Source organism: Phoenix dactylifera, chromosome 9, assembly GCF_009389715.1.
Source record: "Phoenix dactylifera cultivar Barhee BC4 chromosome 9, palm_55x_up_171113_PBpolish2nd_filt_p, whole genome shotgun sequence".
Taxonomy (NCBI): domain Eukaryota; kingdom Viridiplantae; phylum Streptophyta; class Magnoliopsida; order Arecales; family Arecaceae; genus Phoenix; species Phoenix dactylifera.
The window spans coordinates 17810345-17834201 of NC_052400.1; the positions used below are offsets into that span (position 1 = coordinate 17810345).

The window sequence follows — 23857 nt, forward strand, 5'->3', positions numbered from 1 at the left end:
TGTATAGATTAGAATCTTGTTTCATGCTCTATATATATCTGTGCAATTAAGTTCCTTTAACGTTTAGTGGTAATGTTTGGTTCAAATTGCGATACACACTAATGGTTATGGAGTTCAATATTCTACGTCCACTAATTGCACCACTGCAATTGGCATCTTTGACCGTTTGAAGAACTTTAATCCTCTGGATCCAAGTTGTAGGAATTTCTTATATCTTCTTGGATATATGGCTAATATCACTGGATACTTTATTTCTTATGATCCTCATGTTGCATCGCCAATTGTAACTGTCCTCCCTTATTGATAGATATAAAATTGAATTTGTAAATATAGGATCCAAATCTAAGCCTGCTTACAAAGGCATCATGTAAAAATATCGACAATCTTTCGTGTGTTTATATAGAGCACTATTTAATATAGGAGAGCTACATTAGGTACCAATTTTCAGTTGAGACTAATATATGAATTATCATGTTGTTGTTACACCGTTAATGAAAACCCACTTGAAGATCAAAAAACCATTTATTCAAAAGAAACTAAAATAAAAATCAATAAAACTATAATAGAATTCGTTGATGACACCGAAAGACCATTAAAAGGTCAAGGCCCGTGTAATCTTGTAAAGTGCGGTCAAAAATGTTTACATGGTAATTTTTTAGTTGTTATTTCTTATCATGATTTTGGTCTAGTGATAACCTTGAGTTAAATGTGAATGGTATATATACCTATGAAATCGTATTAATGTTAATCCAAAACAACTTACGTGTCAGCTGGAGTGTTCACCGTGTACTTTTTTTTTTTTTGTATACCTCGGTAATTCATATCCGACGCGCATGAGTACATCCAAAAGGTCAAAATAAAAAATTGACAGGAAAAAAACAGATTGGAGACTTTCTTAGAAAAATTTTCTGAATGATGCACAAAATAGAAAGCAATCGAATCAGTAGATAATAAATATGAGTGGCCTGAAAAGGTTTTTTTAGAAAAATTTTCTGAATGATGTACAGAATAGAAAGCAATCCAATCAGCTGATGATAAATATGAGTGGAAAGCAATCAAGTCATCAGATGATAAATATGAGTGGTCTGAAAAGAAGCAAACTCTGGTTTGCCAAAAAGAATCTTAGGAGCAAATGACTTTGAATCATTGAGTGCGAGGAGGGCCCCAAGAGACCGGGAGGGGCGAGCGCGCGGGGGGAAGAACAAAGGCCGGGCGGCTCCCTTTGTTTCATGCGCCAACGAAGGTAACATTCTTTTCAGCCTTGGCCTTCTGAGAAAAAAAGGACGTACAGCATACTATAAATTCCTTATATAAATACATCCATGCCAGTCTTATGAAAAAATTTCCACTAAATTGAGAAGGAATAAAAAAGATAGACTCCCATAATATAGCTGATGTAATTGGCTGCATAAATTGTCATCTTATCGACTGTACTTTTTGCCTCTCTAAAGAGATATGTCATGTGGAAAAAATCTAGACTGGTTGCCAACCGGCTCAGCTTTCATCTCACGCAACCTAGCAAACCTCCAAGCCTTCTTGGGCCCATCCATTTCTGGCCTAAGCAACGCTCACAATCTTATGTGGCTGGCCATTAATTGTCTAAATTAATCTTATGTGACCTATATGCTAGGATTTATTAGTTCTCTAAAGCCACTATTTCTTGCTAAGGACTTTGCTTTTCCCCCGCATTAAGGTCACATTTAGCTAGATTTTCTAGACGAAAGTGCCCTTGTACTACAGGCTTATAGGTCAGTGGACCATGGCCTTGGTCAGCTCAATAATGATAAATTAAATATCTAAATATCCCTACTTCTATGATCCTGATGTCATCCAATCTTGCCAATGGCCTTGTGTTTGATGCGTGATATCTACATAATTTTGAAATGAGCCTCCAATCATCTGCAGTTGCTTGATTACAATTATAACCATCTTTGTCATGGTTCCACATACTATGAGAAGCTGTCATCTTCTTTGATCTTGGTAAATTGACATGGCAGTACACAAGGAGTTTGGATTGGCTCCTGTTCCCCAAATAACCAAATGCATGCAATTAGGCATCCATTAGAAACTACTTAAATGGGTTCTAACATTGCTGATTATGAGGTGGTCTTCTCATTTGTTTATACACCTATCTTTGATTAGCAAGATCTTCTTATCTATGGAAATCAAGGTTTTAACTTAATACACCTAATTAGGATTAAGTATGGAAAGATCTTGCCTGTGGTCTAGAAAAATCCAGCTTAACCTAATTATACATGAATTATGCAGATTATGTCAAATCGGTGGACCAATTTATGTTCAGCAAATTACATTACAAGTCCAACTAGGCTACAAAGGTTTATATTATATATAGGTCGAGATTTCCAATATTCTATTGCTTTGTGCAACATTAAGCTGGTCTCGACCCAACTAATTGTATCGCCTAATATTAATCTTAGGCCATTCATCATATGCTATTTTTTTTTTTGAAAAGAAAATAATTTGATCATAGACTGGCCAGTCTCTAGAGCCTTATCTATTCTCTCTATTTTTATTTTTATTTTTGGTAGAATAAGGAGCTTTGGGCCATTCATCAAATACTTTTCTTTTACTACTTGGGCAAGAAGGCGGACCTACCAGCTGGAGGCAGCCCCCACCCAATGGTTGCTGGCTCTAAAGTCACTTCTCGAACGGAATGCTAGATTACCTTGTATCGGACGGCCAGAGATTTGCGGCACCACTATTCCAGGGATGCGTATAACATGTCGCGTTCGTCTGGACAGAAAACTTTTGGAAGGGATTAATATAATCGTGTTACAGTCGCATTTCTCTTCACCTACCCCTAAAGTTTATTGGTAAATATAATCAAAACCATCCATATATGGTTCGATTCTGAGGCAGCATATCGCCATTAATTTCTCCAAGTTTTTAGCCACCACAATGCTTATGGTAAATTCCAGTCAAACTTACCCCAATGGCCTTGGTAAGTTGGCACACACCTCATAAGCCCCCAATATGCATTGTATTGTAATGTTTTAACGTTTTTATTTTTATTTATTGAGTTTATTATATACATATAATTATTGGGAATCTTTACATTAGCCAGAGTTACCGTTACGGACTCAACGGAGGTCAAAAAAACAAAAAAGGTTGATAGGCCCACCCACAGCTGTAAAACATTAAAACAAGGGGTTGGATTAAGAATAGTGCAGTGAGCCAGTGACTTTGGGGACATTGGCTTTTAAAATTCGATTAATTTTGACTGTCTTATGCTTGTTTAGCTGGTTGGCTCGCCTTGCAATAGAATGCTTGTCGTATGTATGTATATATGTATGCTATTTGAAGAGATTGATCAACCAGTAAGTTCATCAATCAAGATTCCTTTTCAATGTGGCTTTTAAGATAATCATGTCCAAAAATTTGATGCTTCCATATGAAAATATAATTAAACGGTTTGTGAATGATATTAGAAATTTTGATATTTTTAAAATTTAGGGTCTCCTCCGCCAATACCATAATACAAATAGCTTCCAAAGGTCGAGCCAATTCTATATAGTATAGTTTCTCAACAATGATTCAAATTTCACCAACCAAACTGACAATATATGGCTTTCAAATGCTTGAACTTTTTGAATATTCTTTTCCCCATATTCACATTATTCCTTTGAAGTACATGGAATATGATTTGGAGTTATTCGTGATCTCATGATTATGCAAGCCAATCTAGTACGAGCAATTTTTTTCTTGTGCAATGTACAAAAATTTTAATTTCTATATTAATATAGAATTCTAATAGGAAGTTAGTATACTTGAAGATATGTTCTGTTAAATATTATAACTGCTATATAAGTAGCATTTCTAGAGGGTGGGCATTGGTAACATGAATGTCCTAAGTTCGAAATATGCAAATGGTGTCCCTGCAAGAGGGGTAAGACCTTGTCCAATTGACCTTTCTAGACTCCGCAGTGGTGAGAAAATCAAGTACTGGGGACGCTCTTATAGGAGTAACACTTATGCTTATTGACAGCAATTCAAACATATATAATTAACAGACTAAATTTATTTAATTTATTTGAATTTTCATTGGTACTCACTCACAATATCAAAGCCTGCAAGGAGATAATTTATCTCTAAGTCCATGGAGGCAAATATTTATGAAATCCAACATTATCGTTTCCTATCTTGGTCACTTTATCTCAACAATTTAAACATAACTTGCAAATTGCAAGGGAAGAAAATTCTTTGAATTGAGAGATTAATAGAAAATTATTAGAGGGTGGACTTTAGCGCAATAGTAAAATTGCTCTATTTGTGATATGAATATTATAGATTCAAAACATGAAAGTAGCTTTTCTATAAGGATATAACTCATCGACGGTTCGAAATATAGAAATAAGCTTTATGACCTTTATGTAGACAGGTTTTTTATATCAAGCAGCCTTGTGTATTGGCTGCAGGGATAAAGCTAGTCATGAGTTTGAGACAGAGAAATATTCAATTAGTTGGCAAATACCAATAACATCTCTAAATGAAGGATTTGGCACAGAAGCATTGGCTGCTTTTTTATTAATAGAAAATACCACCAATTACCAAAGTTTTAATCCGTGAACCAAGGATTTGACCATCAAGGAAGGCGCCCCAAGGGCCCAAATGAAATCAAGATTCCTAACAAAAAATATATTGCGGGAAACGGCCAGGGGCAAACTGAGTATAGAGAAAGCGGGCAAAATAATTTAGGGAATAAAATAAATGCCGGGTTTTCCGATTTCGGCATCTTGCGGTCCTATAAAACACAGCAAGTCTTGATGTCCCCAGCCTCCAGCATAACTCTCTCCAATTTCTCTCTTTCAACTCCGTTCTCTCTGGAGCTCTTCCTTTCACCTCCATCTCTTTTATCTTTTCATTCCTCTTCCTCCCTCATCTCTTTCCCTTTTTTTTCCCCTTCTCTTGGTCTCTTTTATACGGATTGCACTATAAGTTTGTGCTTTTTTTGTTTCCCTGAAGGATAGTGCTATGGTGACCGCTCAGCCATAACTCGCTGGTGTTTGTCTCATATTGATTTTGAGGTAACAATTTAATTCTTCAGTTTTTTTTGGCAGTAAATTTTTTTTTTTTGTTAGGCCCTGCTTTTCTGGAAATTTTTTTTGCCTTTTTCCCTTTCTCCCCTCCCCTCTCCTACTCTGACTTCTCTCTCCCTGTTTCCGTGGAGATTTATGATCTATATTGCATCCGTTGTCTTTTTGGACATGAATTCGTATTCGTTTTCGTCTCTTTTCTTCTAGCTTTTCCATGAAATTTCACTGTTTCCCTTGGCAATCACTACTTTATCTCTTTTAACCCTCTTTATTCCCCCGTAGATATCAGGAATCCTCTTTTTCCGTTCTTACCATGACCTTTACTTAAAAAAATGATTTTTTTCTGATTTTTGTTGGGTTACGGTGGATTATGACAGATGCAAAAAGAATAGATTTTCAAGCGATGGACAGGATGTATTCGTCGCCGGTTAAGAGAACGGAGCACGTTGACGTGACTCCAAAGCCGCGGCCGCGCTCAAGATCCAGCTCCGGCGAACCGACCAAGTTGGCGGACCGGAGGATGGTGCGTATCTTTTGCGACGACTACGAGGCCACCGACTCTTCCGGCGACGAAGACGAGTGCTGTTACCTCCGCCGCCGCGTGAAGCGCTATGTCCAGGAGATTAGGTTCGAGGACCGCCCTGCCAAGGGCGCCGCTTCCGCCGCGGGCGACAAGGGGAGATCCGGGAAGGTAGGCGGAAAGAAGAAGAAGCCGGTCCTTGGAACCTCCGGGGACCAGCCTGGCTCGCCGGTGGCCCCGAGGTTCCGTGGCGTCCGCCGCCGGCCGTGGGGGAAGTACGCCGCGGAGATCCGCGATCCTCGGCGGCGTGTCCGTCTGTGGCTCGGCACGTACAATACTGCCGAGGAGGCCGCCAAGGTGTACGACACCGCCGCCATCCAGCTCCGCGGCCCCGATGCCACCACCAACTTCTCTACTCGCTCAGTCGCCACTTCCGCCGCCGCTCCCACCCAGCCTTCTCCTCCGACTAAGAACCTTTCCGACGGCACGGTCTCCGGCGGGTACGACTCCGGTGAGGAGTCACCCAATCTCTCCTCTCCAACCTCCGTCCTCTGCGGTTTCTCATCCTCCTCCGCAAAGAAGTCGGAGGCGAACGACGCCCAAGAACAGCAGCAAACTCCGACTAAAGTCTCGGACGAGAAGGCAAGTATTCTCCCCGCCAGTATTAGTTTACCGGACGAGTTTCGGGACTTCATGTCATTCGACGAGGTGCCACTAATCGACTTCGACGTGCCGGAGCCTGCATTCTTCGCGGACTCGGCGGAGATCGGCTTCTTCACCAGCGACATGAGCGATGTCATGCTGAGCTCCGATTTAAACCTCGGCTCAATAACATGGCAGGAAGATGATTATTTTCAAGATATTGGTGATTTATTTCCAATCGATCCTCTCCCTGCCGCTTAAAACTTTTGGAGAAACAGAGAGAGTCTCAGGACGCCAATTAATCGGCTGATTTTTTTAAAAAAAATTTAACTGTGAGGAGAGAGACAGTAGCTTTTCTATTTTTTATTAATTTATTTTTTGTTTTTAAATCTTTCCCTTGAATATCGAGTGAGGTAACTGTAACGGAACGGATTTTGTGATATTTTATTATCTTACTTATATTTTTATTATTAATATATAAGAATTTTGTCTGCGTTAAAAATAAAGATTTTTTTTTGGCATTGGGTTTGATGGATATGGCTGACTGCACACGTGTCTACATTTAACGGGTCTTTAGCTCTGTTTTCTTTTGTTCCCCCGCGAGGGGCCTTTCCTCTTCCGGAGCATCACGTACTCCAGGAGCCTTGCATCGTTAAAAAGATTTGGGCTAAGACTTGGAAAGCGAAAGGTGTAATTTTTTTTATGTATCTTGGCTTTCTTAAGGTAAATTTCGGCAACAGTTGGTCATTGGATGGTGTGATTGGAGGAGCTGGATTTGTGATCATGGACCATCTTGGTAGAGTGATTACAGCAGAAGAACGGTGTACGCCAGAATTTACAGTGGTCGGAGTAGAGTTACAGGCTACTTGCGAGGGCATATCTTATGTGTGGCAGGTACTGGGTATGGAGCGGGTCTGTCTTGAGGGAGACTCATAGTGGTTATTGACCGGCTCCGGGGGACGAATCAGTTTGGGGATGGTCATTTCCTCATCCGGAAGATCCGTAGGATGATCCAGTTGATGGGTGATGTTCAGATAGGAAGGCGAACAGATCAGCAGACTGAGTCGCCTCGTTTGTTGCCTAGCATTCCGAAGATTTTCTTTGGACGTCTGCATTAGACACTCCTCATCCTTTGTATCTTTTCCTTTTCCGCGATTGGCTGGTTGTATTCAAGTTAGAGTTATATGAAATGAGTAGCCGCTGTAAAAAAAAAAAAAAAGAAAAAAAAAAGAAGAGAGAGAGAAAGAGAAGAAGGAAGAGAGAAGGGAAGAAAAGAAAGAGGCGGTGGAATGGGCCATTTGGTCTTTAGGTCCAGTCAACAGGCTAGCCTGACAAAAGAAGTGAGGTTAGGAAAAGAGTTGGTGGGGTTTAGTATGTTGGCTTGGGTTACTGGGACAAAAGCTGGGTTAGGGTTGTTATTTTTATGATTTGGTTTGGGGGGCATGGCATGGCCTGCAAAGTTTTTATCTTTTGGGGACCCTTTTTTTTCTTTTTTTTTCCCACTTTGACTAATCCAAAGTGCCCGTGGGGAGGTTTGGCTTCAAAAATTCACTTGCTAATTGCCAAATGAGATAGATTCGTGTGCCTTTGTTTTTGTTGTGTTTTTTAACAAAAAGATGGCCTCTCTTTTAATGAGAGCTTTTGTGTTCATGGTGTGCAGAAAAACTAGTGCAAAGTATCAACAAGGCATCTCACACGCATTTTAATCAGCTAAGGTCCCTCTTTTGAGGGAAAGTAAGTTGATTAAGGTGCAGATGCAGCACGTGTGAACGGTTCTAGGATAAGATTCATCAAGGTTTTCAGGGGTTCAAATATTCTCCTCTTTTTGTTTCTTTTACTAAGGTTACATGGACTGGTAAAATTACAAATTAGCATTGCCTACTTGTCTTGGGTCTTGTGAAAACTAGAACCAGAGACACATAAGCCTTTTTATGGACCCACTCTGCATGAATCTCTGTACAAGACATCAACCACAGAACTGCGAGTTGATTAGGCGCGTGCCCTAAGCATCCATATGGATTGGAGCCACACCATTAAGGTGAAAGTCGCCTAACATACTTTCAGATGTTTTGAATCAAATCAAAAACATTAAGGACATCCTGTAGTTTTGCTGGAATGACTCTTCCTATTCGTTTCTTCAATACTTGGTTCGTAGTCATTTCGCAATCATTCAAGATTAATCTTGGTTCATTTTCATTGCATATATGTCAACCTTTTCATAACTAACTTCTCCATTTCTTTCCCCTGAAGAAACAGTAACTTCTCCATTTTAACTTGACTCAATACTAGATGGTACTTTGTTTGGGCCCTGTTATTTTGCAGTGCTTGCAGTGTTTAATCATTTATTGACAACATATTTATTGAAAACTTTGAAATAAGAACACTTAGGAAAAGAACATTGGATTAGATGTAAGCATGCCAAGCATCCACAAATAAAAGGGAAATATGGAAAATGGCCATCGAGGTCATGCATGTTTTTTTTTTTTTGGTTACAATCGTGCATGGTTTTCAGAGCAAGGTCATTTCTCACTGTCCGGTCGATGGGCCTGTTTCTAGGCAATCAAAGGAAAAGCAAAAGAACGCTCAAAGAAAGCCATGCTTGGAGTTTTCTTAGATTTGAGTACTCTCTGGTCTTTAATTTGTTGACTGATTGAAGTCAATTATGGAAGGCTTGGAGGGATGCAGTCACTCTCAGCACCTCAGGGATTTCCATTCTTCTTAAGGAAAACCCGTCTACACTGATCGTAGCTTGGTCCATGACAGCTCCCACCATCATAAGAACAGGGGCTCCTACTTTCTACCTCCCTCTAATCTGAGGACTGTTTCTAGGAAGACTTTATAGTCAGAAACTCTACAGACCTAACTCAACGGTTTCAAGCCATTTGGCCGCGCAGCACAAGCCAAGCCATCCAATTGGCTGGTCTAGCATGGTTGCAGAATTCTTACCTGGTAGTCACTAGATCCCAAGTCCCAATAGCAACTAAACAGAGTTTGCTCTCTCCCCATGGTTGAAACTTGAGAGAGAGTGTGACCTGTGAAGCATGCCATGAGATGTCAGAGGATGTCACGCTGAGGGAGCAGCAGTGAAGGGCTTTGCATGAAGCATTAATGATGATATTATGCCATCCAGAGGCTAAAGCAGGGTGTGGGCATGTGACTGCTTCCACTCCTTCCCATTAGAAACAGTCATCTGTCTTGCTTAAGGACAAATGACCATTGTTATTCACACTTCAGGCTTTCTTCTTGCATCATTCGAGCGCATTGGATAGGATAAATATCTCCATATGTTTCCTAAAAGAGCGATCATAGGCGACATGCTGGCTCGGATAATTATATTCATATATTTCCAAGAGCCATGGAAGCGTAAGCGTCGCATCTAAGCATTGCTGGTCGAACAAAGGACTTAGTATGTTCCCGGATCTCTTCAATGTGGTGAAATGATAATGATTTTCTGTGATTTTGTCTCTGTTTGACGAGAAGTTCAATACAGACATAGCTTAATAACAAGATTCTAACTGAAATGCTCCAAATGCAGCTTTAGAATGCCATGCAATTTTAGTGTAACTTAATGATATGGAAGGAATTAATGCAGTTTTGTTATGTTTCACATCTTTTATCTTTGCGCCTGTAATATTTATCAGTACGTTTTATCAATTGATGCAAAGCCATGTCCTAGTAGTTCGATGCTTTTTGGTTCTCAGGAAAGGTTCTTTATTAGATGGCATTAGTACCCTCTGCCCATGCATGCTGTCTCTATGAGAAGGAAGTCATTTTAAGCAACTCCATTCCTAAAAAGGTGGTGGCCAGTGTTTGCCATGGCATAGAGCTTATGCCTGTCTTGCTGTGTGTTACCAGTTGGTGTGGGTATTCTAAGAACTGAAAGATGAGTTTGGAAAGTTGCCAAGCTTCTGTGGCACACCAGTAGACCTATATATATTGAGCCATACTGATAATGGGCGATCATGCCCTCGTGATGTGTGAGGTCATTATAGCTACCAATCTTCTCAAGCTTTTGATAAAATGTAGGACCATTAGGTGCTGGATATTCATACTATTCATGTCACGACCTGAATTAATAGTGTAAGAAAGACCCTCACTTGGAAAGCAGAAAAAGGTCTGCATATATTATTAAAGCAAGAAAAAAGAAATAAAAACACAAACATACATTTCTTATATGTTATTGCTAAATGTATAAGTTCTGTTTCATTTATGTCATTTTTGAGCTGTTGGTTGATGAGAAGGTCCCCAGAATGCCTTCATGCGGCATGAATAGTAGCTGTTGGTTGGCCAGGTGGGTACCCAGAATATATCTACATGTTTGAATTGGATATCTCCGGCATGACTTCATGCGTGACATAAAAAATTAATAGCTAGAGTCCAGCTTGCATTATAAATCAGGTTTTAGCCTGTTTTTGTATAATTGTTATAGAAAGTATTTGCTTTCCGTTCAATTTTTTCTTTTCTTCGACACACACTGAACATCTTCTCGGGTTTAAGCAGTTCAATATTTCTTTTCATTCAATATTTTTCTCTTTTGGAGAAGAAGTTCAGATCCTGCAAACCGAGGATTTTTATTTCCTTGGCTGCCTAAAAGATGAAGTTAATGAGATCACATTTATATACAATAACGTAAAGAGGGAGTAGCCAATGATAAGGGCACATAAGCTAGCTAATCATTGTGAAGTATAGTTTAGGTTGATAGGTGGTCCTGGTGAGTTAATTGTGTAGAATTTTTGTCTAATTGTGCTATTCTTTTGGAGCTAGCTGATTGCTGTTTTGAATACTCACTCATCTGCTTAGAGAAATTTATTATAACTTGTTTTGAAACAAACACACAACGCTTCTCATTGTTCCTTGGATGTTGCTTTCCATGAAAGGAGGAGCAGTCTGAATAAACCCTGGGACCATGAGCACAAAGAGTGGTCCCTGAACTTTTTTTTATCCTGTTACTAAGATATGCTATTTGCACTGCAGAGTGCTATGCAACACTCGATGGCCATCCATCTTCTGATGGTGGGAATGCCATAGGGGTTAGTTATATATGGATTGACAAGTGATTATTAAATTAGATAGAGGCTAACATAGCGCATTTTATGATGTCATATAGGGGAGTGAGAAGTATATAGTTGGCTGGGAATGCGAGTTTATACTGGTTCAAAGGGAGGCTTGAAAACTAGTACAGGCCATCTTGGGATTAGGCTGGAAAAAGAGGGATGACTGTAGCTTTGGGGTGTGCAATTGTTGTGTTTCGGTCCAATCAGAACCAAAGGTGAAATGGAGTATCATTTGTTGATTGTCTTGGTCCAGTGACTCCCACTTTCACTTGATTAATTGCCGTCTCCGCTTCTATCCAGCCACTTGCTTGGAACTCTTTCATGAGCTCAGCGACTTCCCTAAGAACTCCCAGAGCAATTTGGTATAGCTATTTAGTTAAGCATGGGTATAATTTGCCGTAGAAATGAAACACTGAATCTATATAATCACTGGGTTCCCTAAGTTCCAACACTGATCGACCGTTGTCCAGACACTGGAAGGATCACATCCTAGCCAATTACTAATTGATCCATTTTTCCATGGCTATAAACACTCTATGCCAAACATTCAGACTCACTGAAAAGATTACTTAGGCATCAAAAAGGTACTGTCTATTAGTAAGAGCTGAAAAATAGGAATATTTTCTCATGAATATTTATTTCTACGAGCACGAGGTTTAACCTAGTATCCTAATTTTTAATCTGCAAAGAAGCCATCTAGAAACATAATTTTTTTTCTCTATGCCTCCGCCTCCGAACTCCCAAGATTGCCTCAGTTAGTTTGATGTTAGCATGTAAAAAGTTCGAACTATAAAACTTAATTTGTAAATTTAGATGACAATTCAGGCCAAGTGTTTGAGTTGATAAGGAGTCCGATTTTGATGTCCATTGGTTAAGGGTGAGCTAACAATTTAACCGAGTGGACTAGATCCCAAAAAATGAAGTATTAAATTCAATTAGTCAATGTTAACTCTCTCTTTTCACAATTAGTCAAGTATAGTTAGCATTGTTTAATAAGAGTTTGGATCTTCTGCGGTGTGCGAGATTTGCACTGCAAAAAATGGTGTAGCCCTAGATGGGAAGTGGATCGTCCAATCATAAAGACCTATGCGGTCTAACAAGACTGACATTGTGTGCTATAACGACATGTTTTGCATGCTGCACATCGTGGCCCCTATTTGATAGCCATCCATCTTCGTAATTGGATGATGTGGTGGCCATTTAGGACCATGCCGCAGTACATGGTGCAAAATGGAGAAGATCCTGGATCATTTAAAGAGGAAAGCTCAATGACCAGCCCAGAGATGGTGCAAAATTTATCGTGCCTGCGGGCCAGCCCATTTGCATGACCACGACACCTATAATCTAATTGTCCCATGGAGCAGCTACGGATACAAATCCAGCAGCCAATTTAGTCCCACGTGTGACAGCATGCAATGCACTGGAAAAACAACCACGTGTAATGCAGAGCAAACGTCCAATTTTGGAGGTCCCCACCTCCATGGCAAATAGCGTTGCTGATTGGTAATTAAAGGAGGCAAGGAATGGGCTAAAGCTTGGCCACCTACCAACAGGAACTGTGATGGAAGCAAGGAAGCTCAAGATCTCGTGCTGAATCTTTTGTCATATGTAAACGTTGACTCCGTATTTCAGCTCTCATGAGTTAGTGAAGGTTTAACCATGATCTTTAAACCGACCATCCCAACTGTCCCTCTGACATTCGATTGCGACTTGCCCCACACCGACCTCCACCACGGACGAATCTTGCTGACTTGGCCTACACTAGCCTCCGCCAACAATCTCTTTCAGCAAGCGAGCTCTGCTGACTTGGCCCACACCGGCCTCCACCAGCAATTCACAGATCATTCATTCCCCCACACCTTGGTTTGGACGTGCTCATGCGTTCTGCTTGCTTGAATGCGCTCGGACCATGCTACCATTTCCACTGCATGGTGCATGGATATGTGGACTCGTGCCAGCTCATATCAGCAGCACTGTGTGCTCTTTTAACTGGTTCTAGCCGCTCTGGGATACTCCTTTGTCCACATAGATCACGCTGCTATGTCCGCGGACCCCATGCTGCCACGGTTCAGCAGTTATATCTTTAGAAGAATTATATATGAGCAAATGATCTAGAAGGATTTGGTTATCATCAACAGGGCTAGACATAGTTCAAAAGCGAGATCCACTACATCGAAAAGCCGAGTCGTAGACCAAATTTTAGAAGACCATAATTTGGCCATATGATGCCCGATTGAGATGTTTATCTCTTCAAGATATACAACTAGGAGATTGAATTGAGATGAAATTTTACCATTTAGATTCCAAAACTGGCTGGTTAAACTGAAAGTTTGTTTTTCGGTAAGACTTTGACCGAGCATATCTCTTTTATCCGATAAGAATTTATTGGAACAACAGAAGGCAGAGTTGATGTAGAAGTTAGGATAGACCTCCTTGAGATTTTTAGCTTTTTTTTTACTAAAGTTGTATATTTAAGAAAAAAGGATCCTACTAGAATTAGAAAGAGAAATCCGACCCAAATTGTGTTAGGACGAACCTCACATTATAAAAGAGGCTATGTTCCTTATTTTTTTAATGATCAATTAAAGGAAGGACTTAAAGTCCTACTTTCGAGATTTTTCCATTTTTTTCTAATTTTTTTTTAAGAGATCTGAGTTGAGCGGGTGGAAGAAAATCTTTCTTCTTCCGATCAGCAAACCACTTCTCTCTTTTGGAATTTTTGTATATGAATGTTGTCATTTTAAACAAACATGTATTTAAACATCTATGATTTGGTAGTTTTATCGTTTCACAAGAAGTGGACAGTTTATTCTAGCTTGTAGCTCATTCCAAAAATTTTGAAAAATAAACAGAATATAACATAAACATCTGTATAGCTATGCTACCTTGCTAGCTTTCTCTGTTCCCATTTTCCTTATACTACAAAGGCCACCTAGAGGTTGAAAATTACAGAGAATATTTAATGTTAGAAATGTATCAGAAAACACTACTTTATTTAGTTTATAGAACTAGAACCCTATAAGACTATGAAAACATTCATAGCAAAACTTCTCATCATAAAGCAGCAAGGAACAAAGGGAGCTATTCGATACATTCCTTCTTTTAACACGATTTTTTGATTTATTGCAAACAAATATGAGCATTTAAAGTAGCTTGTGGCTCCAACCACATATGCCAATGAATTTCTGATATGTCATCTTTCAATTAAAATATTTTATGTACATATATATGCATATTTACATGTATGTATTTGTGTGTGAGAGAGAGGAATTATAAACTTTACTTTAATTTCTTGTAAAAGGTATTAATAATTTTAAAATCAATGACAAGCTATACAAATTGAAGAGTCAAATTATTGAATATGATCTACACATGTGTCAAGTTGGTACAAAATAAATGTCACCAGTTGCATTATTATAATAAAATATATGATAGGACATAAATTAAAAACATACACTTTATTGATCATGATCTATACATCATAAAATATAAATATGTTTAAATTTACTAAGTTTGATGATTAGGCCATAGTAAAATATTATATTATACTATTGAAATGATTTATTTCGACACCTATTAGATAATTAGGTTAGAGACTATTAAGATACATGAATTTTGGTTAGATACTTTTTATAGTGTAAATTATGTTCAATAATTTAGACCTTGAATTTATAGAGTCCATCATTAATTTTGAATCACTAACTTTTTTTTAAGGAATTAATACAATATGTATAGTCCGTCCAACTCATATATATATATATTAAGGGAAGAGAAAAATATATAAAAGAGTCTTTTTTAGGCGTGAGGTCAAAAGATATGGCCCTACGTAACATGACTCAGAGGTTCAAAAGACTTTGTCAATTGAAGTCTTGCATATCATATAATGTTCAGTTTTTTTTTTTAAAAAAAAAGAGAAAATTGAGCTCGGTGAGATTTATTAACAAGAAGCATAAGATAGTTTCATGGAAATGTTTCATCTAACCTAGACATTAGACAATGTAAGGGGTGAAAATATATTTGGAGACATCCACTTTCCAAGATACCCAACCACACATCATTTTGCTTTTCGCATGGCCATAGTTCCATATCTGAGCTTATTGTTTTATCTTTCTCTGTGCCTTTTTTTTAGCTGCAATTTCGATTTCTACCATTGGTGTGTATTGGCTAGCTCCTTTGTGTAGATAATATTGAGTTAAAGTTTAAGTCCATGACAATATATCTTATGCTCCCCAAATGACAAATGCCAATAGGCGTGAAGTTGGTTGAGGTGAAAATTGACATTTAAACGCTTTGTAAACGGATTGGATGCGTTGTAAGAGTGGTCAATCCAAGAGGTGTCCATTTAGGCTTGAGAACGTTTTAACAGTTGAGGACCACCAAAACAAATCTGTGATACGGGACGCGACCGGATCTACCAAGATTCGCTCACAAGAATAACCGTTCGTTAGCTTTTCACAGGTCAAAAGTCAACACTCATTGGAGTCCTTCGAACCCGACGGCTTGAACTGATGAACCACCCACGGGACCGGTGATTTAAGATGATTTGCCGGCAACCTAAAGTTCTCAAATACTGTACGCTTTCCTATTTGCTGCACTTTTATTTTTTTTCTTCCGATGGAGTCTCGAATCAGTAACAGTATTCCAAAGTTGCATTTTGCGTCATTATCATTTTTTTTATAAAACATTAGTAACAAAAATTTTATTTTTATATTTTTTAAATTTTTGATAATTGAAAACATGGTTATCCACTCTTTTCCTTCTAAAAAAAGAGAGGGAGGGAGAGAGGATGGGGTCGCAATATGATTGGAAACGAGGAAGAGCTTGATAGCCAGTAAAAAGGCCGTTGAGGGAGTGGCAAAGGGAAGACGGGGATGGGGCTGGTGACACGGTCGGAGATGGATAGCAGCTTAGCATTGAGTGGAGAGATAGAGACGGCCGATGAGAATTGGCATGGGCGACGAGACCAAGGGCGTAAGAGAGATCAGAAGAAGATAGGTGAAAAACCATTTAAAAAAATAAAAAAAATAAAAAGTTTTTAGTATTTTTTTTTCAAAAACAATGGAGGTTGTAAAAAAAAAAAAAAAGGGAGAGAATCAACATATTTTCTGCATCAGATTCCATATTTTTACTTGTATAGGTTAAAAAGAAAAAACAGTACCAAACACGGCGCAAGCTCCTTGTAAAGCAAGATTGTTTCTCTCGGGGGTGGTGATTTACGCTTCTAGCCCGACCTGATATTTAATTGCCAAGCGTATTGCAATGTATACGGATTGGGCTGAGCGTATAGTCTTGAGAACAATCATGTTTGCTTGGTCTTTTGGATCATCTCCAAGTGGTTGCTAATGGACAACAGTGGAAAATAAATTCCTGGTGGCTGAATTGATTAAAATTATGATGCCAAAGTCGGAAAAGATAAAAGATATAAATAATTAGCTCAGATAGCCTTCAAGTGTAGATCTGCCCCAGATAGCTCCGTAAACAGAAGGCGTAAAAGTTGGCTACATGGTTCCAACTTCCATGAGATAACATGCATTAGTTTGGGGTTACAAACAGCCCAGTAAACTTCAATTACGTTCATCTAAATTGTGATGCAATGGAGAAAACTACGCCATTTCCCGTTGATTGCACCACCTCACTGTCTTAACGAGTTTCTGCTTTTAATAATATTGAGCATACTTTCATTGGAATGATCAGTGGAAATCCCACCATTATTCTCAGAAACAATAAATAGAGGATAATATGTTTAACAGAATCCATGAGGAGATCCAGATGAGTTCCCAATCGCCCACCAAATTTGCCTGCCTTTCATGACATTGGCAAGATGGAGACAAGTAAATTGTCGTGTGGTGAAAGGCGATCCATGAAAATACTCAATAGTGAGAAATTGAGAATGTTGCGATACCAGAAATATATGCGAGGATTGTGCCCGTTGTCGATGCTAGTGTTGCAAATAATACGCTTCCAAAGGCCAATGGACCTTTAGGATAATTGCAGAAAGGTTGGCTTGGCTTCAGGCCATATCATTCTTCAACAACAGGAATTTGCATGCTCCAGAGTTACACCATCAGGTATCAAGCAATTCCCCGGTTCACAGTCTTATAAGTGAAGTTTTACACCTGCTTCAAAGAATTCTGCACCAAATATGTGCACAAGAAAGAAAAGGCCACATAAGAAGGGCAGATTAATAGAGGAAAGGGGAGAATTTCAGAGATGAGACTTACAGAACAAGAAAAGGGACAGCTTGCTTTAGAAAAAGATAAAGAGACGAACCTGGCTGGAGAACCTTGACGGGTGTCAGATTAAATGCCATTCCAGGAATACACGAAAGGTATAAAGAAGGCTGGAGAACCTTAAAGACCTAAATAATATAATGGCTTTTGAATTTAAGCTGCAAGCTGAATCGATGCAGGCTAGAATACCTGATTAAAAATTGTGAGCTTTGATAAATATTAAATAAAGATGAAGAATGACTGATCATCCCACATATGTTTGCACCTGCTTCCACTGACAGAATATCTACATACCCATATATGCTTCACGATCAGAATTACCCTCGAGTTAAAAACTACTAAGAGCTTAAGCATCCACTGAAATGCTAGATATGAATTGTAATTATTATTCACATGAAAAATATAAAGTTTGACATTGAAATGCCTCTACAAATCTGCTTTTGCCGGACAACCTTCTTCACCATATCAAAACAAGAGAAACATCTAATGAACTTTGAGTGAGATTTTGTTCATTCCATGATAAACAGAAAACAAAAGGAAAAAAAAATATGATGCCATATAGAGCCACGAGGCACTTGATGTCAAAACAACCATGCTTGCACAGGTAATGAAAAATTATGCCTCCTGGCAAAATAATCCAGGCATGTGATGGATCTTGATTTTATTGCAATACTCCAATTATCAATAAGATTGACAGAAAAACACACATTCTAGTAAGCTGACAAGGAATATTGACCCACTCTCTATCAGACACATTCTTTCCATGTAGACAAACTAATTCATATGATCATAATTGATCAATCTGGAAAATGATCAGGACAGCGAGGTGACGACAAATCTACTAATCTAAGCAGAATATGATTACAGATTTTGTGATACAACAGTTAGAAGGCACTATGATCAAAAAGTCCGTGCGACAACAATTGCTCTTAACAAATCCAAAACAACATGTACAAGCATCACTCCAAGCACTCAAAATATTTGACCTAGCCCCTAGCTGATAATACATCAAAATGCTTCATCCGACTAGTCGGAGAAGAATTCTCCAACTGAGAAATATTCTTTTCATTTCTCCTCCTGTAAAAAGTCTGATCTTGTATCTGTAGATTTTCACTCCTGAAAGCCACTTGATGCAGTTGTAGCAAAGCAAGCATACTTACAGCAAACACAGCAGCGTTCCCTAGCACACTGCCAATACTTTCCAATTTGAATGACTGCTTAGCTAAAGCAAAACTGGAAATCAACATCCGCATCATGACACTTGACGTTTTTCCCTCGTGAATTTGAAAATTATCACCTGCCTGATTCCTTGGCATCTCATAAAGGTTTTCTGGTGAGACAAAATGGCCAGTATTATGCACATCTCCAACAAACTCCATAGCTTCTTCAATGACTTTGTACTTCTTTCCCTTATGATCAGCCAATCTCATTGCAAGAATAATGCGACTTTGCTCTAGCCTTGCTATAGCAGCATCTCGTTCTGCCCGCTGTTGTGATTGTACAGTCTGTAGGGCAATAATACATGTTAACTCAATGTTAAAGACATACCTAATATAATACACCCATATGCAGAAGTCTTGCAGACAAAATGCAAATTGCTCTAACTGTGATCAATAACTTTAAACAACAATTAACAATAGCATGTCATTTATGAATACATCTTCGCATAGAACAAGAGTTAGTACTCTAGACTCAATTTTTTGTAAAATTTGTTTAGAGTTTTTAGACAAGAAGATCCCTTTGCAAGATTTATTTAAAAAGAAGAAACCATACATTCAATATGCATAGAGAACATAAATGGTTGTCCTTAAGCAAATATAAGTCATGGATAAGTTAATAATTCTCAAGGTGCTGCAACCAATCTCTCACACTCCAATCTTGTTTGTATAAGAGCATATTCCCAGACAAAACCAAAATTCAGAAACAATCTACTAACATTGTTCATGATGTTGATTACAGAACAGTAGGCCACAGAAACTAATGACAACAAATTTTCTCATGGACACAAGTCCTCTTATCCTAAAACATCTACTAACATAAATTGTACTTTGTAGAAAAAAGTGACATGGTGCACTTTAAATGATTCACTACTAAGAACACCACAATACCCTGGGGGAATGTAAAAGAGCGTCTAGGTTTTTCCAATTAAAGATGGAGAAAAGAAGTAGAATGGAACAATCATTGTAAAATTGAAATTTGTAAATAGTGGGACAAAATGATCCAAACTGGAATGAAGATCTCGTTATACTAATTAACCATGTATGAAACCAGAGAAGGAAAACCCATTTACACAACCCTGGTCTGGATCTTTTACAATACACAGTTACAAGTTAAGAAAGAAAAATTTATAGGAGGTATCACTTGACAGCATTGAAAGGATCAAGGAAACTGTAAACTTTTTTTTTTATTTTTTTTTTGGCGCTGCAGCAAACAGATAGACCGTAGTCCTCCAATGGGACACATTCTTTAATTTCATCTTCTAATCCTGCCAACCTATAAGGCCTGTTACACTTTCGCCTGAGACCCACAACAAAGGGCTCACCCTCAACTACATAAGGCCCAGACCATCAGGCAGTCACCACATTTAAGCTCTCTCAAGGTTGCTTTTTCCTGCCATTTTCTTTTTCACTTTATCTTTACACCAACACAGTTTTGAACTTTGAATGGTAGTCTAATTATGCATTAAAAAAAGAAAAAATTCAGAGTTCCTTTGCTTGGCATTTCCATCAGAGATCCAGCAATTTATTTTAGAAATTTATTGCACTTGATATCTCATAAAAACGTATAAATATCTTTGATAGCTAGTAAATTAGTTGATCCAAGGTCCGCTGCATTGTTCATTTGTTTTGCATGAGTAAATTATTGATTTTGCCTCCAGACAATAAATCCATTGACATCTTTGAAAAAAATAAAAATAACTGATTAAATAGAACTACAACAACCTGTGGGAGCTTCTGGCCAACAATGTTACATGGGTCATTCACAGGTAATGACGTGGGAAAAAGGCATAAACAAGGAACACAATTGTTAATAGAATGCTAGATCATATACGTCAGAAGACTAGGAAGCTTGTGGATCAATTTTTACTGAAGGTAAAAGATTACTGAAATAATTTTAACATTTTATAAGCTCCAAATATTTTCTCGAGTAAGAATTTTTCTCTAGTTCTGAGTGCCATTCATCCTTCCAGCGCACAAAATATAGTCTTTTTAAAATTCTTAAAATGAATTTATGAACTCCCAACCCGCAATTAGTCCCCGTGAAAATATTACAAAAGAGGAAAATGACGAATCTAAGAATTATGCAATTGATCACAAACTTCCTCATCTAAAAAATAATGAAGAACCGGAACAGCAAATTTACTCGAACGTTGATTAGACATAAAAATCTAGCCTTTTCGTTCCCAAGCAAAAAACGACTGAAATAGGCAAATAAGGAACCGGAACAAAACATGACTTTAGAGGAGCTCACATGGTAGAACTCGAGCTGGTCCTCGAGGTTCTCTAGGGCGGTCCGGATGGCGTTGAGGCTCCTCGCCTCCGCCATCACCGCTTCGTCCCCCTCGGCCCGGAAATCCTTGACGAACACGAACCCGCTCCTCGCCTCACCGTCCCCTCCATCCACCGCCGCCGGCGGGTGCTTGTTCTCCCGGGCAGAATGGCTGAGGGCCTTGATGGATTTGAGGAAGTGTGCGCGGGAGATGGCGTGGATGGCATCACTGATCTTGTCGTGAAGGTCCCAGATCCTCTCCAGCACTGCCTCGATCTCCTCCATCTCCATCTCCCATCTCATCGGGAGCCAATCTAGGGCTACGGTTAGGGTTAGGGTTTCGGCGTCGTCCTCTTTTCTTCGATTCGGGTATCAGACACCGGGGGAGACGATTCGAGGGGAGCGCGAGAGCGACAGGAATTCTGGGGCACAGGAGAGGAGGCCTTTAAGGGCGAGAGTTTCGGAGCAATACGGGGTCCACATAAGCCGTGATCTGGACCGTCAATAAATTAAGCTCGCCTAAGGTGGCAGGTGATCCTGGCCCACGGCCATCACACGAGCGAACGCGATGGATTGATGCTTCTGGTCCTCGGACAAGTTTTAAAATGAAATCAACTTACCTCGTGGCAGCTGGGCTCCTGGAGACAGTTAGGCTTGGCGAACAGTGTGTTAAGGCGCCTAATTGTGAGGCTTTCCTACAAAACGATTCTCCTGGCTTTGTTGTTCTTCAGAATCCTTCCACTGAGCAAGTTCATAGAGCTGACAAAGCTCTTGGAGTCCTTCTCATTTGAAAGATGTTCAAAAATCTGGATACCATGATCTTAAAGAGATTTTTCCTTAGGGCTCCTCTGGTTGGAGTATATTAGATTATGGTGCGCAGTCGGACGACTTCTGAAAATTATTTACCCGGCAAATTAATTATAGAAGAAAATAAATTTTTTCATATTTGGTTGGTAAAATATTACTACGGATAATGGCATCAGGAGAAGATTATTGTGTTTAGATAAATGTAATATTATATAGAAATATTGTCAAATTTTTAATAATATATTTGAACGAATAATTCGAGTAATAATTTTTTTTTCTCAATCCATTTGTTGGTCATTTATGATCCACTTATATCAACATTAGGCTATTTCGAATATTGAAGTATATTTATATAAATTAATAAACATTTGTAAATTAATGTATACATCTATTAGAAAATATATTTCTTCTTATAAATAAATTTTAGTATGTTTTGGTATATAAATAAATATATTAATTTTAATAAATCTTATTTTATATTTATTGAATAATTAATAAATATTTATTAATTATTTTATTATAATTAATATTTTAATAATACATATATTGATATATTAAATATAGTACTATTTATAAATATTATTAATCAATATGTTGTATATTTATAATATATTAATATAATATTAATTTGATATATTAATATAATTAATATTAATGATATAATATAATTATTATAAATATTAATAAAATATAAGTGAGGGCATTTTTTTTTCAATAAATGGTTTTTTCAGATTATTTTCACTCAGTAATTCAGCATGGAAAGCCAAATAGTGTATCTCTAGTGGTATTTATTTTAGCTTCTCTCTCACAAAAATAGACATAAAACCTGACATTTGTTTTTGTACCAAATATGGTAATCCGATATGAAATTTATTTTTTCATGCCATATTTCTCTCAACCAAATGGGCCCTTAGATAGTTAGATATTTCATAGCAATGCTAAAATAGAAAACATCAACTACTTTGACATTGTTTTGATACCACGGGTCAAATTTTAGATCCATTAGTTTACTCAATAGTGCTTTTAAGGTTATCACCAAAGTTTTAGCTTATTGTCTACGGTCTCATTTGAACTCTCTAGTTCGATAAGAGATATTAGCGTTTACAAAAGAGAGAGGTGCATTATTTCCTTTTATTGCTATCTTACCGTTTATCAAATTATTTCCTTTTATTGCCACCCTTAACATGGAAAAAAAATTGTTTTGTTACAAAAAGAATGAAGGAAACTCTTCGCAAAATTGACTTAGAAAAAGATTTTAACAAGATCCATCACGGTACTTTCTGATTCTCTCGCTCAAGAAGAGAGGATTCAGAGTTATATGGATACAAGGGATATGGAACATTCAGGTTTTCGGCAAAGTAACAATTTTTATGAATTGTTACCGCAAAAAAGGACTAAAGTCCTATTTCTCTTTTCCTCATCATCCTCGTCATAACCTCACTAATCATCCATCATGCTTGTCTTAAAAGTTTGATTTGTGAAAATAGGACCTGATAGAAGGAATAATGACACTTTAATTATGCAGTATGCAAATAACACTTATATCCTCCAAAATTCCTATCAATCAAATTTAAAATCCCAAATACATCCTAATGGGATTCCAGCTTGCTTTGAAATTGAAATTTCTTTTCTGAAAGTACTTCAATCTACATCAATTAAGATTGGATAAAAGGATCCTTGCTGGTAAGTACCTTTAGGCCATTCCGTTAGTGCTTTCCCTATCTCTTTATCTTAGATTTCCACTTATCCTGAAAAGATCTCTCTAGATCTGATTGACAGGACAACCACTCTTAAATAGGGTGGGTTGGCTTGGAGTTGAATGGGTTTGAGTTTACATCAGGAGCCATAAGGCCTAACCTGAACCCTATACAACCTGCTGATAGGTTGGAAATACCCAACCCTAGCTAACCCGTCGACCCGATTACATCCCAAACCTATTTAGCTTGGGGCTTTATATTGAATAGGCAGAATATTCTTTTTCATATATTCCGGGTCGTTTGTACATTAGTATATTCAGTGAAGCATTGATGCAAAGGATGAAGGACATCCATTTCCTAATTC

General features: G+C 38.2%; 2 protein-coding genes across 2 annotated transcripts; one reads left to right on the top strand and one right to left on the bottom strand.

Moving 5' to 3' along the window:
* Positions 1–4384: 4384 nt before the first annotated feature.
* On the top strand, positions 4385–6803 carry LOC103701359 (ethylene-responsive transcription factor CRF1). The gene is made up of 2 exons (XM_008783399.4): positions 4385–5045; positions 5432–6803. The coding sequence occupies exon 2, from the start codon at positions 5458–5460 to the stop codon at positions 6475–6477; it is 1020 nt and encodes a 339-aa protein (XP_008781621.4). The 5' UTR covers positions 4385–5045; positions 5432–5457; the 3' UTR covers positions 6478–6803.
* An 11466-nt stretch (positions 6804–18269) lies between these two features.
* Positions 18270–21419, bottom strand: LOC103709260 (plastid division protein PDV1). Its single transcript, XM_008794558.3, has 2 exons — positions 20972–21419; positions 18270–19005 (listed from the first exon to the last, which is right to left on the bottom strand). Exons 1-2 carry the CDS (start codon positions 21290–21292, stop codon positions 18487–18489), a joined length of 840 nt encoding a protein of 279 aa, XP_008792780.1. The 5' UTR covers positions 21293–21419; the 3' UTR covers positions 18270–18486.
* Between the last annotated feature and the right edge of the window lie 2438 nt (positions 21420–23857).

Excerpts from the sequence above, each read along its gene's own strand:
- LOC103709260 (XM_008794558.3), bottom strand. The coding sequence starts at position 21,292 with ATGAGATGGGAGATGGAGATGGAGGAGATCGAGGCAGTGCTGGAGAGG. Across the intron at positions 19,006-20,971 it reads ACCAGCTCGAGTTCTACCAT|ACTGTACAATCACAACAGCG; the intron begins GTGAGCTCCTCT and ends ATTGCCCTACAG.
- LOC103701359 (XM_008783399.4), top strand. The coding sequence starts at position 5,458 with ATGGACAGGATGTATTCGTCGCCGGTTAAGAGAACGGAGCACGTTGAC.